This window comes from Vombatus ursinus, unplaced genomic scaffold (assembly GCF_900497805.2).
Source record: "Vombatus ursinus unplaced genomic scaffold, bare-nosed wombat genome assembly UNPS02014816.1, whole genome shotgun sequence".
In the NCBI taxonomy this organism is placed as follows: domain Eukaryota; kingdom Metazoa; phylum Chordata; class Mammalia; order Diprotodontia; family Vombatidae; genus Vombatus; species Vombatus ursinus.
The window spans coordinates 533,795-549,013 of NW_020954594.1; the positions used below are offsets into that span (position 1 = coordinate 533,795).

Sequence of the window (15,219 nt, forward strand, 5' to 3'; positions counted from 1 at the left end):
TGAGAGATAATCAGCATGGTGATCATGTGAGTGGAGAAAAGGGGGTCGAAGGGGAGAGATGTAGGTAGAATTAAGAAAGACTTTGTACCTGATGGAATATGGGGAATATAGGGGAGTCAGATGACTCTTAGGGTACAAACTTGGGTTCTAAGCAGGTTAGTGATCATCACCACAGAAATAGGAAATTTAGAAAGAGATGGGCTTCAGAAAAAAGATAACCAGTTCTATTTTGGACATGTTGAGTTTGAGATGCCCATTGGATATCTAGTTAGAGATGTCCAACAAACATTCGATCATGAGGGGGACTAGAATGTGGGAGAGGCATATGAAGTGGAGATGTAGGTTTTTAAGTCATCTACAGTGATGGTGGTCGAGTCTATGTGAATCCTGAAGAAATTCCCAAGAGAGTTTAGAGAAGAGAATATGCCTTAGAACAGAGCCCTGGAGTATATACAGCCAAGTGTAAGGAATGGCACCTAGCTGATGGTTCAGTGAAGGAGAAGTCAGAAAGGTAGGAGGAAGAGATCTAGGAGAATAGTGTCACAGATTCAGGGAGGAGAGTATATACTGGGGGAGGTGGTGGTGAAGAGTCAGGTGGACTGAGAACAAGCAGATTTGGCTATTAAGAAGTCTTTAGTAAGCTTGAAGAAAACAATTTCAGTAAAGTGTTGAGATTGGAAGCCATATTGTAGGGGTTTGAAAACAATGGGATGCAAGGAAGTAAAAGAAAGAAGTGTCAACATTTATTATTTATTATCTAGGAATTTGACTGTGAAGGGGAGGAGAGATGGGTACGCAGTGGATAGAGCACTAGGCCTAAATATAGATAACTTGCCAACTCTGTGACCCTGGGCAGGTCATGTGACCTCTTTTGCCTCAGTTTCCTCATTTGTAAAATGGTGATGATAATGGCATCTGCCTCCCAGAGTTATTGTGAGGATGAAGTGAGGTATTTGTGAATTGCTTAGTATAGTGAGTAGTACATAGTAGTAGATGCTATATAAATGTCAGCTCTTATTAGATGAAGGACCGTAAGTTGAGGGGATTGTAAAGTCACTTTTTAAGCATTGGGAGCTCTGGGCATATTTGTAGACACTGGGGAAGTAGCCAATGGATCAAGAGATTGAAAATTAAAGAGGAAATGATCAAAGACTTGTTACCAGAGGAGAATTTATATACTGTACTACATATTCAAAACTGAAATTTAGTTCCATTTGGTTATTTCTGCCTGTTCCTCTCTCTTACCTGACATCTAGTAAAGTTACCAAGTTTTATCAATTCCACTTCTGCAGCATCTCTTGCATCTCTTCTTTTCCTTCTTCCAATAACAGGTCCTTATTTCCTCTGATGTGAATTATTTCAGTCGCCTGTCACTAAGCGTTTCTGCCTCCATTCTGCCCTCCCCTCCCCATCTTTTTTCACATCACTGCCAGAATGAATCTTATACCTGTAGCTGGTCTTGTCAACCCTCTGCTCAAAAGTCTTTTTTAGAGGCTCCCTATTGCCTGCTTAGAAGCCTAGCATTCAAAGTCCTCCAGAGTCAGAGCCTACCTTATTTTTTTAACGTTACTGAAATTATATCCTCTATACACATTTTTGCTTCAGTCAGACTGTGCTACTCTCTGCCCATTCTCCCCTCTCCTTCTCCGCATTTTCCTACTGAATATATCCTACCCCTGGATCTACACCCCCTATTCCTGTTATGTCCTCTCACCAGAGCACAGTTCAAAGCCAGATCTTCCATGAAATCTTCCCTGTGATGACTTTCTAATCCAGTCCAATAAGCTTTTATCAGTCATCTGCAAGCCACAGTGCTAAATCATCAGGTTAAAAAAAAATGGAAATTTAAAAAAGTCTGTATCTTCAAGTCACTTGTCTTCTACCTTCTATAGCAAAACTGTGTTTGCTTTTTTCTAATAATATTTTTACAACACTTTTGAGTTTATGAAGTACTTTACATGTATTACCTCATTCAGTCTTCACAACAGCCCTGTGCATTTATTGTATAACATGGTGTACAGTTACCTATATTTTATCTTATCTTCTTTTAAACCAGGAGTTCTTAACCTTCTTTATGTGTCTTGGGCTCCTTTGGCAGACTGGTAAAGTCTTGGGATCGCTTCTCACATAATTTTTTTTTTAAAATGCTTTAAATAGAATTACACGTACAACCAATTATGTTGAAATATAGTTCACAACGTATTTTTAAAGACAAGTGAATGGACCTTATTAAGCATCCCCATATTAAAGTAAGCCTGATGAAGGCAGCTTTATAGATCTGCATCTTGGACCCTTCCTGCACACCTTCACAACTCTTCCTCCCTCACCACCTGTCTCCCATAGCAGGCACTTAATAAATGTGTATTGAATGTAAATGGATCAGTTCCTTCCTGTTGCAAGTAATGGAAACCCCTTTTGCCTTGCTTCCAAAACCCATTCATAATCTTGGCCCTATCCTACTTGTTCAATTTTATCTCCTGATACTCTCTAGCCCAGAATCCTAGTGTTAGAGTTGAAAGGAGCCTAGGTATGATGTAATCGAATTTAATTGAGTTGAGGAAACTGAGAGGCCTAGAGAGGGTCACATAGCCAGTAAGTGGCGTGGATGCTTGGAAGACCTTTCTTACTGTCCTTTGCAAACTGTTCCCACCTTCCAGCCTTTGCTCATAGTGTTGCGCTTGGCTCAGATGCCTTCTCTTCTTTCTCTGATTATTCTAGACCATACTGTCCATTCAATGCTCATCTAGCACCTTTAGAATCAAGCCTGTATTCGCACACACTTCAATAGTAAATTACTCTGATCTTTCTTTGATGTCCTTCCTAGTTTCGCTTTCAGTTCTTTAGAGACGTGATAACAGTTATAACATTGAGAAATTAAGTAAGAAACAGGGTAATTTCCATCAGAGTAGGAACTTGGCACACATATATAAAATCATCTTCCTGCTGTAACCAGGGATAAGCTAGGGATAAAGTAGAATTTGCAAAGAGTGAATTAAAATGCTGTAGATTGGGGGATAGACTGAGAGGTAATGGTTCTGGGTTAGACTCCAAATGTGTGGTCCCTGTATAGGCTTTCTAACATGTGTTTCTTTCTACTCTAGTTCCGTTGGGAGAGATCCATTCTACAGGCTTCCAGTCAGACCGGGAAATGGCACTGTGAACTCTAGCTGAAATTAGGCGAACTCCAAAGCCAGATCATGGCTACAGTGCTGGAGCCAGAGGACCAGGATCTTTGGGAGGAGGAAGGAATCTTAATGGTAAAGCTGGAAGATGATTCCACTTGGATGCAAGACCCAGTCCTACAAAAGGATGATGCCGTGCTTGAGACCTCACATCAGAATTTCCGGAGATTTCGCTACCAGGAGGCATCAGGGCCCCGGGAGGCCCTGAGCCGACTCCGGGAGCTTTGCCATCAGTGGCTAAGGCCAGAAAGGAGGACAAAGGAACAGATCCTGGACTTGCTGGTGCTAGAACAATTTCTAACTGTTCTGCCTGGGGAACTGCAGAGCTGGGTGCGGGGGCAGCGGCCAGAAAGTGGTGAAGAGGCAGTGACGCTGGTGGAGGGTTTGCAGAAACAACCCAGGAGACCAAGGCGGTGGGTGAGGAGGGGGAGTCGTGATCTATGTGATTTGGAGGAGGAAAGCTTGATGGTGGGTTGGATTCTGGGGGTGACATGTGCTTCATTTTTTCCAGGTTTATTGACTCAACACTTAGTCAGAGCTTGGGTACTGGGCCTGGGACAGATGGTTGGTGTCTGTGAGAAATTTTCAGTTGAGCTTAGCATCTGAAACATTTGCCAGGGGACTGTCCTTCGAGCTATGGGATTTTTGATGGCTACTGCCACCCACAGGTCCTGGCTTTGGTTTTCTCTTCTTCAGGTGTTGATTCTCAGCTTGCTGGGGGAGGAAAGTTCTGTGATTTCCTCACGGGTGCCCATATATCCCCAATTACAAAACCCCCTTTCAGGTTGGTAAGGTATGACAGCAAGCATGAGACGGCTATAGGTTGGGCAGGTGGAAATGGGAAGGAGGAGTATCACGCAACCCTGGGCAACTTGGGGAAGGTGATGGGGGAGGTGGGGAAAGTGGCACCACATTGGAGTGTCCAGAGCCTGTCCTGGCCCAGGACTCGCTCTCGGTAGCCTCTTTTCTGCTCCCCAGTGGAATGAGACTCTTCCTCCTTTCCTGTCTCTGTGTCCCTAGGGTAGCTTTCCTGCAGGCAGCTCCTTGTAGGTTAAGCTCTGATTGCCCCAAGAATTTCCTCTGGGCCCTGTGGTGACAGGAGATGGGGATTGTTCCCAGGTGACGGTCCATGTGCATGGCCAGGAAGTCCTCTCAGAGGAGACATCAAATCTGGGAGCCGACCCGGAGTCACCGATCGGACAGCCGGAGCCTGTGCATGCCCCATCCCTGGAGGAGTCCCATGAGGAGTCCCATGAGGAGTCGCATGAGGAAGGGCCACAGAGCCCAGATCTGAGCACTGAGGAGCAGAGCCACTGCCATGAAGAGGAGCCCCAGCCCCTACAGGAGAGCGGTGGGGAGCCTGATAGTGAAGGGGCGAGGGGCTTCTTGGAGCAGCAGCAGGGAGGGAAGAGAGAAAGGTCCCTGCAGCCCCGAGAGCTTGTGTAGGCTGTGATAGGGGATGTTCCTTAGACTTTGGCAGTCGGAAGTAGGCACAATCTCAGTTGGATTCCCTCGGCAGACCCCAAATGATGCAAATGTTCTTGCTATTCCCGGGGCAGCGTGTATGTGAGTATATGTATGCCTGCTAAGTGACGGGGTGGAGGAGAATGACGTCAGCTTTTCTTAATGTAGTGCTTTTTGAATTCCACGAAGGTAGTGGGAGTGTTCTTCATNATGTATGTGAGTATATGTATGCCTGCTAAGTGACGGGGTGGAGGAGAATGATGTCAGCTTTTCTTAATGTAGTGCTTTTTGAATTCCACGAAGGTAGTGGGAGTGTTCTTCATTGCAGAGAGTGAGGAGGGATACCTGCCCTGATTAGGAGGGGATGACTACATCCCAGATCTAACCTTTCTTGGCTCTGGCTCCTTTCTTATCCTCAGAGTTTCCTGTTCCCCAGCACCATGTCCTTCCTGAGGAGGGAAGCCGTGGAGATCAGGAGATGGTTAACCTTCTTACAGCCATATCCCAGGTGAGCTGTGGTATCCACTCCTAAGTACAGTGCTTCTGGTTTGGCACTCAGTACTAATAGTGTTTGTTAGGACAGGACCCTAAATCTGAATTGTGTCCCAGCTAGAAGAGACCTTCGACCCACACACAAGGTGTTGGGTGGGTTGTAAAACTGCCTGCTTGGCCATTCCTGAAAGGAGATGGCAGATGGATTACAGTTGAGTTCTTGAATTGCTAGTCCCTAAAACCTTTTTTTTTTTTTTTTGGTATTATTGAAGTAAGGGGGTAAGGGCAGGAGGAAGCTGATAAAAATAAAATTTTTTTTAACTTACAGAAAAACTGTGTGGTTATAGAACTGAGTTTTTGTAAATGTTTAAATTACTTGAAGGAACTGGGAGGTCCTCTGTACTGCTAGAGGAGTAGGACCAAATGAGGTTATTCCCTAATGAGGCAACTCCTTGCTTTTCCAATGAAGTGCTCACAGTGGTCAGCCTGTAACATTTATGCAATGTCCAAGACATAGAGGTGCTTTCACAAGAAATGGGAAACACAGTCCCTGCTTAGGGAGAGCTTACACTCAGTTTTTGTGGGGACTGAAATGTAACACATGAGAATGGCTTAATATGGACGACACGTATTCTCTTGTATATGCTCTGTTCTCAACTGCCACTGTTTCTTTGCTCCCCCCATTTCTGGAACATACCCTGCCCTACCCATCTCTACCCATGGAATTCATCCGTCAATCAAGATTTAACCCAAATGTCACCTTCACAATTTTTTCCATTCCCTTAATAGCATCCCTACTCTTAATTAACCTTGTCTCAGAATTCTCATAATGCTATTTATTCCTTTCGTGCATGTCTGTTTTGCATTAAGAACAGAGGAAATAGGTATCTTACCTTTGTCTTCAGTTCCTAGCTCAGTAATTTGTGCACAGTAGGCATTTTTAAGTGTTTGTTTTTGAACAAATGAAAATAATAACATGATTACAAACTTCATGTGTGCAGTGGGTTAACTTCACCAAGAAGTTATGTTTTCAACCAAACTGATGAAAAAAAAGGGAAAGAAATATGAATTGATCGGAAGGAATGGAGAGATTGAAAAAAATGTTCCATAAAGGAATGCAGGGCAGGAACAAGCTCAGTGTGGAGCATCACAGAATTTCAGCATTGGAAGGGAGCTCAGAAGTCACACAGAACAGCATTCCCTTCTGTAACATCCCTGACCAAAATCCCTTTGAAGAACGTCACCAAGAGGAACTTTATTATTTCCTGAGCCACCCTGTTCCAATTTGGAGAGCTCTAAATATTAAGAAGTGTTTTCTTGGACTCAGCCAAAATCCCCCTTTGAAATTACCGCCTAACAGCGCCCAGGAAAAAAAAAAAAACTTATCCCATTTCCACATTTGTCAGATGTTTGAAGACAGCATTCATATACTACCCAAATTTTCTATTTTCTAGGCTAACAACCCTAGTGTTCTTGTATGGTCCAGCCTCAAGTCATTTCAGTATCATGCTTATCTTCTGGATGGGATTCAGTTTATCATTGTTCTTGATGAAATCTGGCGCCCCAAATTGGTGTGAAAAGGACAGAATCCAGGAGGACAATCACACTCCCGATGCCTTTCTTTATGCAGCCTGAGACTGCAATGTTAACTATTGGCCTCTAACCCCCAGATGTTTTTCAGGACCCTTAATCTAGTCTCCCTTCTCCCATCCTGTACTTGTAAAGTTGATTTTTTTATCTTCTCTACCGGACTTTGCATTTATTCATGTTGAATTTTATTTTACTAGATTTTACTTCATTGTTCTAGCTTGACCAGGTCTTTTTGGAGCTTGAATCTATCATTTTGTATGTTTGATGTCCCAGATTGGTATCATCTGCAGATATGATAAACAGGTCCAATAACTGATCTCTATGACATACCATTAGAAACTCCTTCCAGATTGACATTAATCATTACTCTTTGGGCTTCTGCCTAGGTGTCTGTGCTATCATCTAGTTCAGAGGTTCCCAGTCTTATTTGGTGTGCCACCCCCTTTTCAAAAAAAAAATCACTCAGTGTCCCCCGGAAATCTACTTTCTTTAACCCTTTAGTGTTTTTTTTAACATCATTTCAAAAAAGATATATATTTTTAAAATGACACATCTTAAATTTAGTAATTTATTGTAAATTTGTGAGTTTTTTCCTGCATTGAAATTTTGATGATGTGATATTGCGTCATGTAACCATCGTATTGTAAACAAGTCATTACATGCACATATTCCTGCTGATACATGCTGGATGTTTTGAGAATACATGACACACTCACCTGCCAGCACTTACTCGCTAAGATCTATTGGTGGACTTGACCACTGAGTGGTTATAAGTTACATTTTGTGTGTTTATTTGGAAAATAACATAATCACTATGACTTTAACTATGTTCCACAACAGATGAAACACATACAAACAGTTTTTCAAAATTTTCTTATCTTCTCTTCTTTCCTTATGCTTCCACTGCCCCGTTATTTTTATTCAGTACACTCCAATTGTACCCAAGACTACTATCTCTCCTCCACCCGTCCCCTGACCATTCCAGTGTCCCGCGGAGGTGATATCTCCCACTTTGGGAACCTCTGACTAGTCCATATCTCCTACCTTATCCATGAGGACAGATTGAGAAACCTATTATATCTAGATTTCAGCAAAACATTTAATAATGTCTCTTCCATTTCCCCTGATCTACTGACCTATCAAAAAGAAAATTAATTTAATTTATTAAGGCTAATTAATTTAAATTAATAAGAAAATTTAAAGTTAATCTGTCATTATCTGTTCATGATCAAGCCATACTGGCTGTTCATGATGGTTATTTTATTTTCTGATGCCCATAGACAATCTTTTTTAATAAAACATCTTAGAATTTTGTCAGAAGTTAAAGTCAAGTTCTCTGGCCTATAGACTGACTTATTTCATTGTCTTTCCTGGTTTGAAAATAATTAATACTTTACTCCAATCTTACGGCACCTCTCACATTCTGTATAATTTTTGAAAGATTACTGACAGTAGCACAACAATCACTTATGTGCCAATTCTTTCAGTATAATGTAGTTTGCCTGACCTTGATGCCTTGAAATTAATAGAAAGCAACTAGATTGTCTCTTATCATTTACTTATTTACATTAGTAAATTACATTACATTTCAATTCTTTTAACCATTTTTGATCTAACTTCTACTGCTAAGTGATTCTAAAGTCATTCTACTTGGCGTTGAAGATCATCAAAGTAAGAGTAGTTCTACTTTCTGTTTATTGTTTCTGAGTCCTCTTACACATCCTGAGAAATATTTGTTCTGTTCCTTGTTTGATCCTTCTTTTGCTTCCAGAAGAGTCAAAAATAACTTTTTGTTGGCCTTAAATTCATTACCAGCTTTAGCTCCTTCTAAACTTTACCATTCCTGAAATCTTTACAGGCTCATGCTATTCTTCTATTTTTATCCTTGTTTATCTGCCTTTACTTTAATTGTATATGTTTCTTTCATTTTTAGTGGATGAGTTCTCTTGTTCATCTACTTCATCTTCTTTCTCATCATAATCTCATCTTTGCATCATTAGAATTTTTTTTCTTTTCTTTTTTTTTTTTTGCTTAGGCAGTTGGGGTTAAGTGACTTGCCCAGGGTCACACAGATAGTAAGTGTCAAGTGTTTGGTCTGAGGCCGTATTTGAACTCAGGTCCTCCTGACTTCAGGGCCGGTGTTCTATCCACTGCGCCACCTAGCTGCCCCTAGAATTTCTTTATTGAGCATTTAGGAAGAATTATGGTACATATGAAAGAGCACTGGCTCTGGAGTCAGAGGACACGGGTTTAAATCTTAATTTCTGATGCTTACTACCTGTGTGATTATAGATAAGTCACGTTTCCTCCCTGGTTCTCAGTGTGAAATGAAGGGATTGGGCTAGGTGACCTCTGAGGTCCTGTCTGGCTCCAAATGCGTGTTCCAGTGATTCTGTGGCTTCCTGTCCCCCTTTGACTGATCTCACCTGTAAATTGTAGGCCATGGAACCCCATCTGTGTCCGCTCTCTGAGCTCCTGGAAGTTCACTGTTCCAAGGTCTAGAGTGTGTGTCTGACTGTGCCTGAGTTCTTCCTCTCACATATTCTAAGATGAAGGGGTCTCTTACCCAGAAATAATGTTCTTATCACTTCTACTTTAGCAGCCAGTGCCTCCCTTTGCTCAGAATCAGCTCCAGGATAGCAAGTGTACCATGTTTGCTTCCTCTGCCTTTTGAATAAATCATCATAACGGGTTAAGAATTTGCCAGCTCCTGCTTTTAGCAGATTATTTGAAATGAAGCAAAGTCCTGTTGGGGGATCCCTTCTCCCCCTGGATCCCTGCCTTTACAGTGGTCACATCTGCCTCTCATTCCAGAACCAAAGTGTGGGCTTGTTCCCGAAGCATTAGTTACTGAGTGAAATTTCTTTTTGTTTCAGGGACTAGCAACTTTCAAGGATGTGACTCTGTCCTTCTCCCAGGAGCAGTGGGGTGAACTGGATCCAACACAGAAGGAATTCTATGGAGAATATGTCTTGCAGGAGGATTGTGGAATTGTAGTCTCACTAAGTAAGGGCAGATTTCCCCTGATAGTAGATTTCAAAGCATTTCTAAAGCTTATAGTTCTATACTGTGTCCCTTAATGCAACTTTCTGAAATCATAGTAACTTCATCTGGTCTAATCCATTCCTTTTACATGTAAGAGAATTGAGGCCCAAAGAGGCTGACTTGCCCAAAGTTAAATAGGGAGTAAATAGCAGAACCAAAATCTGAACTTAGGCTCTTTGATCCTTAGGTCTAACTAGACTTAAGTTTTTCTTATATATCCAAGCTCACCAGTTGGGTGGGTTTGTTGCTAGAGCAGAGATCAGTAGTCTCTCAGGCTGGAGGGAAGAGAGGATTGCTGGTATCGAGTACTATCAAAACTGAAGAAGAATGTTTGAGGGGCTAAAGCGATCATCAAAAGGAGGGGAGAAATAGGATGGAGCGAAGTGGTATCCACTTTCACGTTTATCATATGGACATGGCAGTAGACATGGTGAAGTTTGGAGACCTTACTTGTGACTGAGAAAGGAAAGCAGCCTCAGAAGTTCTTTGCAATTGGGTTGGAAAGGAAGAGAAGCACTTGAATAAAGCAGACAAGAGATATGTAATACTTACGTGAATCGCAAACTAGAGGGATTGAGGAGCTGATCTCATTCCCCAACTGTTACATAGCTACTTTGTCATCACCTTCCAAATCTCAGGTGTCTGCTAATGCAGGATTAATATACTGGACCATCATGATATTCTTATTTCCTTCCCTTGAATAGCATTTCCAATCCCCAGATTAGATGAAGTCTCCCAGGCTGAAGAGGAGGAAGAATCTTGGGTCCCAGATTTGGAATATACCCAAGATCCTGAAGATACAGAGATCCTGAGTTTTACCTATACAGGTAAGGAACACGGTCTTATCCTCAGTAATCTTCTAGGAGTCACTACACTATTTTCCCATTCTGGGGTAGGCCTGTCCCCCAACTTTCACTTGGCATAGTAGCAGCTATTGATATCTGTGGCTGAGTCTAAATTCCCAAGAAGAAACCCTCCTCTTCCTCTTCTTTCCTTATGGGGCTTGGTAACATTCTTTCTTGTCTCCCTTCCTTTCAGTGGGTTTCTCTCCCTATTTCTAGCCTTCCCAAGGATGTAAAATATGTCCTGACTCTGATTTCTCATTTCAGTTTGCATTTTGTCGTTTCCCCATTGTGAGGAAAACATCACTGACTGTGTCTGATTCTCCCTTTTCTCTTGTCATTATTTTCATAGGTGATAGGAGTGAGGATGAGGAGGAGTTTCTTGAACAAGAAGAAATCAATATTGACGACCTACAGAGAACTACTTTGGGAAGTCCAGAAATTCCCCAGAATATTGATTGGGAACTACTCTTTGAGGATGAACCAAGTAGCCCTAGTGAAAAGAGAATGAATACGAGTTTTTCTCCTCCACATAGTTTCATGAGCCTTCGAGAGAACTTACAATTACATCCACTATTAGGGAGATCTCATGACTGCCCTGTGTGCAGAAAAAACTTCAGTTGCAACTCCCATCTTATTAGGCATCTCAGAACCCACACAGGAGAAAAGCCTTATAAATGTCCTGATTGTGGGAAAAGTTATACTCGTAGCTCTCACCTTGTCAGGCATCAGAAAATCCACAAGTTGCAAGTACCATTTACATTTCCTCATAATAGGGACAGATTTGATGAAATCTCCCAGTCATTCCAACATGAAATAATCCCACAAACTGAGAAACCTTATAGATGTGAAACATGTGGGAAACACTTTCGCTGGAGCTCAGACCTTGTCAGGCACCGTAGAACACATACAGGAGAGAAACCTTTCTTCTGTAGCATTTGTGGGAAGAGTTTTAGCCAGAAGTCTGTCCTCACAACACACCAAAGAATCCACCTGGGAGGTAAACCTTATTTGTGTGGGGAGTGTGGGGAGGACTTCAATGATCACAGACGGTATCTGGCTCACCGGAAAACCCATTCATCTGAGGAGCTCTACCTCTGTAATGAATGTGGGAAGTGTTTTAGCCACAGTGCAGCATTTGCCAAGCACCTGCGAGGACATGCATCAGTGCGATCCTGCAGGTGCAACGAGTGTGGGAAAAGCTTCAGTCGGAGGGACCATCTTGTCAGGCATCAGAGAACACACACTGGCGAGAAGCCATACACGTGCCCCACCTGTGGAAAAAGCTTCGGGAGAGGATACCACTTGATCAGGCATCAGAGGACCCATTCTGAAAAGACTCTTTTACAGGACTCAAGTGTAGAGAGAGCTGCATTGAGAAAAGTATCCCAATCTGAGGATGGGCTGTGAAAAAAGCCTTCCTATCACCTTGAAACTGGGGCTTCTTGCAGGGAGTCCCTCTGACCAGCCCAGATCTTGCCTCTCCTCTTTCTGTGTTCTTGTGCAGATCCTCTCAATCTTCTTGGTTGCTTTTGAGGGGACATTTTTTTTTCTATTCTGCTACCCCAGTAGGGCTTCTCCTCCACTGAGGGATCCTGTTTCTACATCTTTGGGATAAGTTAGGAGAGTGAGAGAGTGCTAAGGAGATGTGGTTAAGACACCTTCCAGGAGAGGCTGTGGTGTCTCTAAAATATCTTGGCTTTCTTGAGTAAAAAGTGACATAAAATGAGCCACAGGCTTGCTGGGCTTCTGCATGTCAGCAGACAGCCCTGTCTGAGACAGGAGATATAGGGCCCTTTGACTTTGCAACAAATTCACTGGATAACTCTGGACAGACAGACCCCTTGTCCCTTCTGTGATTCAATTGCCACATCTCAAAATGGAGAATACTGTTGATGCACTTTCTTTTGACGGTACAGGGTGGAATGGCAAAGAATTCTGTTCTTATCAAACAGGCACTCAAGGCTTATTGTTTGAGGCCCTTTGTGGCTTCTCCCTTCCCAGTTGCCAGGGTGGTGGTAAGCAGTGCTGAGATGGAGCTAAGAAGGAGGTCTCTTACCAAAGTTGGCTTCTCTTTTCCTACATGTTCTCTCTCTGTTGCCATTCATTCACACTCTTAGCCTCCTTTTTTCACCAGGTTCTTCTGTTTCTGTCCCAGGAAATACTTCTACTACTCAAGGTGAGGTGGGGGAATAAGTAAAACAATTAGGATTTAAATTAAAAGATATCATTTCCTATCCCTTCCCCCCTACCCCCTTTTAGATCTTATGGGAATTCAAGAGTAGTAACAGTTTAGAAAGGTACCATGGTACTAGAGTCATTTTGACTGAAATGTCATAGTTCCATGGGACCATCTACCAAGTGAAGAACTGAGTGGCCTCACAAAATCAAGAAAAAATTATCTGAGCCTTTCTGAGGTGTCCATAGCAAAGCAACTTGAGATGAGGTTCCCTGCTGACACCTTGTTCCCATCAACTTCTGCATAGTATATTATATCTGATATCAGGAAAAGATTCTTCTCTAGCCAGCACCTAGGAACTCAGATCATATTAGGAGTGGTTGATTTTAATGCATTTGTGAGTTTTTTTTCCCTCTTATTTTGTGTTTAGCTTCATTCTCCTGTTAGTGACAAAACAATAGCAATCTCTCAGTGTTCCCAAGAACCCTTATCTGATGAGGGTTGCCATGGAAATAAGGCAAGTTGCCATGGCAACTCATGAGCCCAACCTGGTCTAATGTGGGTGTGGTAGACTGGAGGAACTTCTTCCTGTAGTTGGAACACAAAAGTCTGGGCATGAAAGCACAAGGGGGACGAAGGCCCCTCTATTCAGTGCCTGGCTTACTCCGCTGTACTATGCCACATATGCTACTGATAGACCTCTATGCTGTAGGTGATAAAATGGGTTAATAATACCAGGCTCTCCATCCATATGAAACACCTCTGTACCTGCTCCCTCTTTATAAAGGAACTTTTATTTTGTTCATCTCTCAGGCCTCTGTTATGTGACTTCTTGGATTTTCTGAGATTCCCAAAAGGACTCGTCATTTTTTCTTCTGAGCACTAGCATGGCTCATTCATAGGTATCTGGAGCAGAAGTGACCTAAAAGAGCTAACTCTAAAAGAACTTTGAATGAGCAGGGTACAGCCTCACCCTTTATGGGGAGGGAGGGCTTTCAGGAGGAAGACTACATACAGGAGGATATTTCCCCATTCGTAGGGGAACATTCTAGAGATCCCTGGGAAGGAAGAAATTTTCAATTCTATACTATTACCAATAATAAAGATTTCTGAAGAGATCTCTGGCAAAACTGCTCTAAGATGAGACTAGAGGAAATGAAAATTTCTAATCTGATTTCATCAAATCAGAATTTGAGAGTTGGATAGGGCCTTTAATGTGTCATCAACTCCAATATTAGCATTTTCCATATGAGGAAGCTGAGGCCCAGAGAACTGAAGTGACTTGCCCAAGGTTGGACAAGGGCACAAAGCAGAGCCTGGAATAGAAGACTTTTAAGAGATCCTATGTAGCTTTCACACAAGTAGCCACAGAGGTTGTTACAATAATAGGAGTTAAGTTTCATGCTATTGTCATTCTGTAGCCCTGTGGTTGGTGGTGGTGGTTATGGCCAAGGTGAGGAGAATCTGTTGTAGCTTGAGCCTTGGGAAAGAAAGGGAATCCTAACCATTTGGGTCTTGGTTAGGGTTTATGAAGCAAAGTTGTGTCTCTGTTAAAATAAGAGCCAGGCCGTGGCAACTTTAAAAAAAAAATACTCAAAATTATAGCAAGCTAAAGCAATAGGACACAAACAGTTATGTACGTTTTCAGTATAAAAATAGTCAACAGTGAAAAGTAATAAGAACTTGAACAAAGATGAGAACAGGAATTGAACCATGAAATCAGAACTATGAAGAAGCTTCAAACATTGCTAAATCCAATGCATTCCCTAACAGAGGTACATCTTCTTAAGTGAGCATCCAACCTTTAACTGAAAACTTCCATTGAGAGGGAACTCATTGCATTCAAGAGAGCAAGATAAGCCTAAGGCCTTCCATATAGTATCCTTTAAATAGTTCAAGATGGTTGTGTCGCCTGTTTTCTCCAGACTAAATGTCTTCTATTCTTTCAACCAGTTCTTGGATTGCATGATTTTCAATTCCTTAAGGATTCTTAGTATCTTCCTCTGGACACGCTTCAGTTTGTCAATCAATGTCCTTTCAAAAATGCAGTGCCAGGAATAGGGTACTTTACCAAAGATGTGTTCTAATCAGAGCAGAGTATCACATTCCCCCAGGAATTAAACCTCTGAATACAGGCTAAGATTGTATTAACTTTGGGATTGCTGTGCCACATTGTTGATAGAAGAAGCATGCAGTCCACTAAAATTCCCAGTTTCTTTTTTTTTTCCACAAGTGTTTAGTCACACCTTCCCAGTGTTCTACCTTCGAAGTTTTTAATCTTTTTGCCCATGTATAAGACCCGTGTTAAGTTTTATCCCATCAGAGTTGGCCCATTGTTCTAGATTGTTGAGGAATTTATCGATTATGATTCTCTATTCTAACATCTCATAGCGTTGTTCATTGGCAAATACAATGAGTATGCATC

The 15,219-nt window shown here is 42.1% G+C and overlaps 1 protein-coding gene across 6 annotated transcripts in view; it reads left to right on the forward strand.

The window, feature by feature from the left end:
- ZNF202 (zinc finger protein 202) overlaps positions 1–13,599 on the forward strand; it is a 29,334-nt gene extending 15,735 nt beyond the window's left edge. For 2 of the 6 annotated variants that reach the window (XM_027835559.1, XM_027835558.1), the window contains exons 2-7: positions 3,102–3,650; positions 4,302–4,533; positions 5,066–5,154; positions 9,605–9,734; positions 10,478–10,600; positions 10,968–13,599. In XM_027835559.1, coding sequence (XP_027691360.1) covers positions 3,198–3,650; positions 4,302–4,533; positions 5,066–5,154; positions 9,605–9,734; positions 10,478–10,600; positions 10,968–12,025 — 2,085 coding nt within the window. In that variant the 5' untranslated portion in view covers positions 3,102–3,197 and the 3' untranslated portion in view covers positions 12,026–13,599. Of the gene's footprint in view, positions 1–3,101; positions 3,651–3,947; positions 3,967–4,301; positions 4,534–4,641; positions 4,749–5,065; positions 5,155–9,604; positions 9,735–10,477; positions 10,601–10,967 lie in introns of those variants that run through there. The other 4 variants (XM_027835560.1, XM_027835563.1, XM_027835562.1 and 1 more) reach the window with 4 other exon arrangements.
- The last annotated feature ends 1,620 nt before the right edge of the window (positions 13,600–15,219 follow it).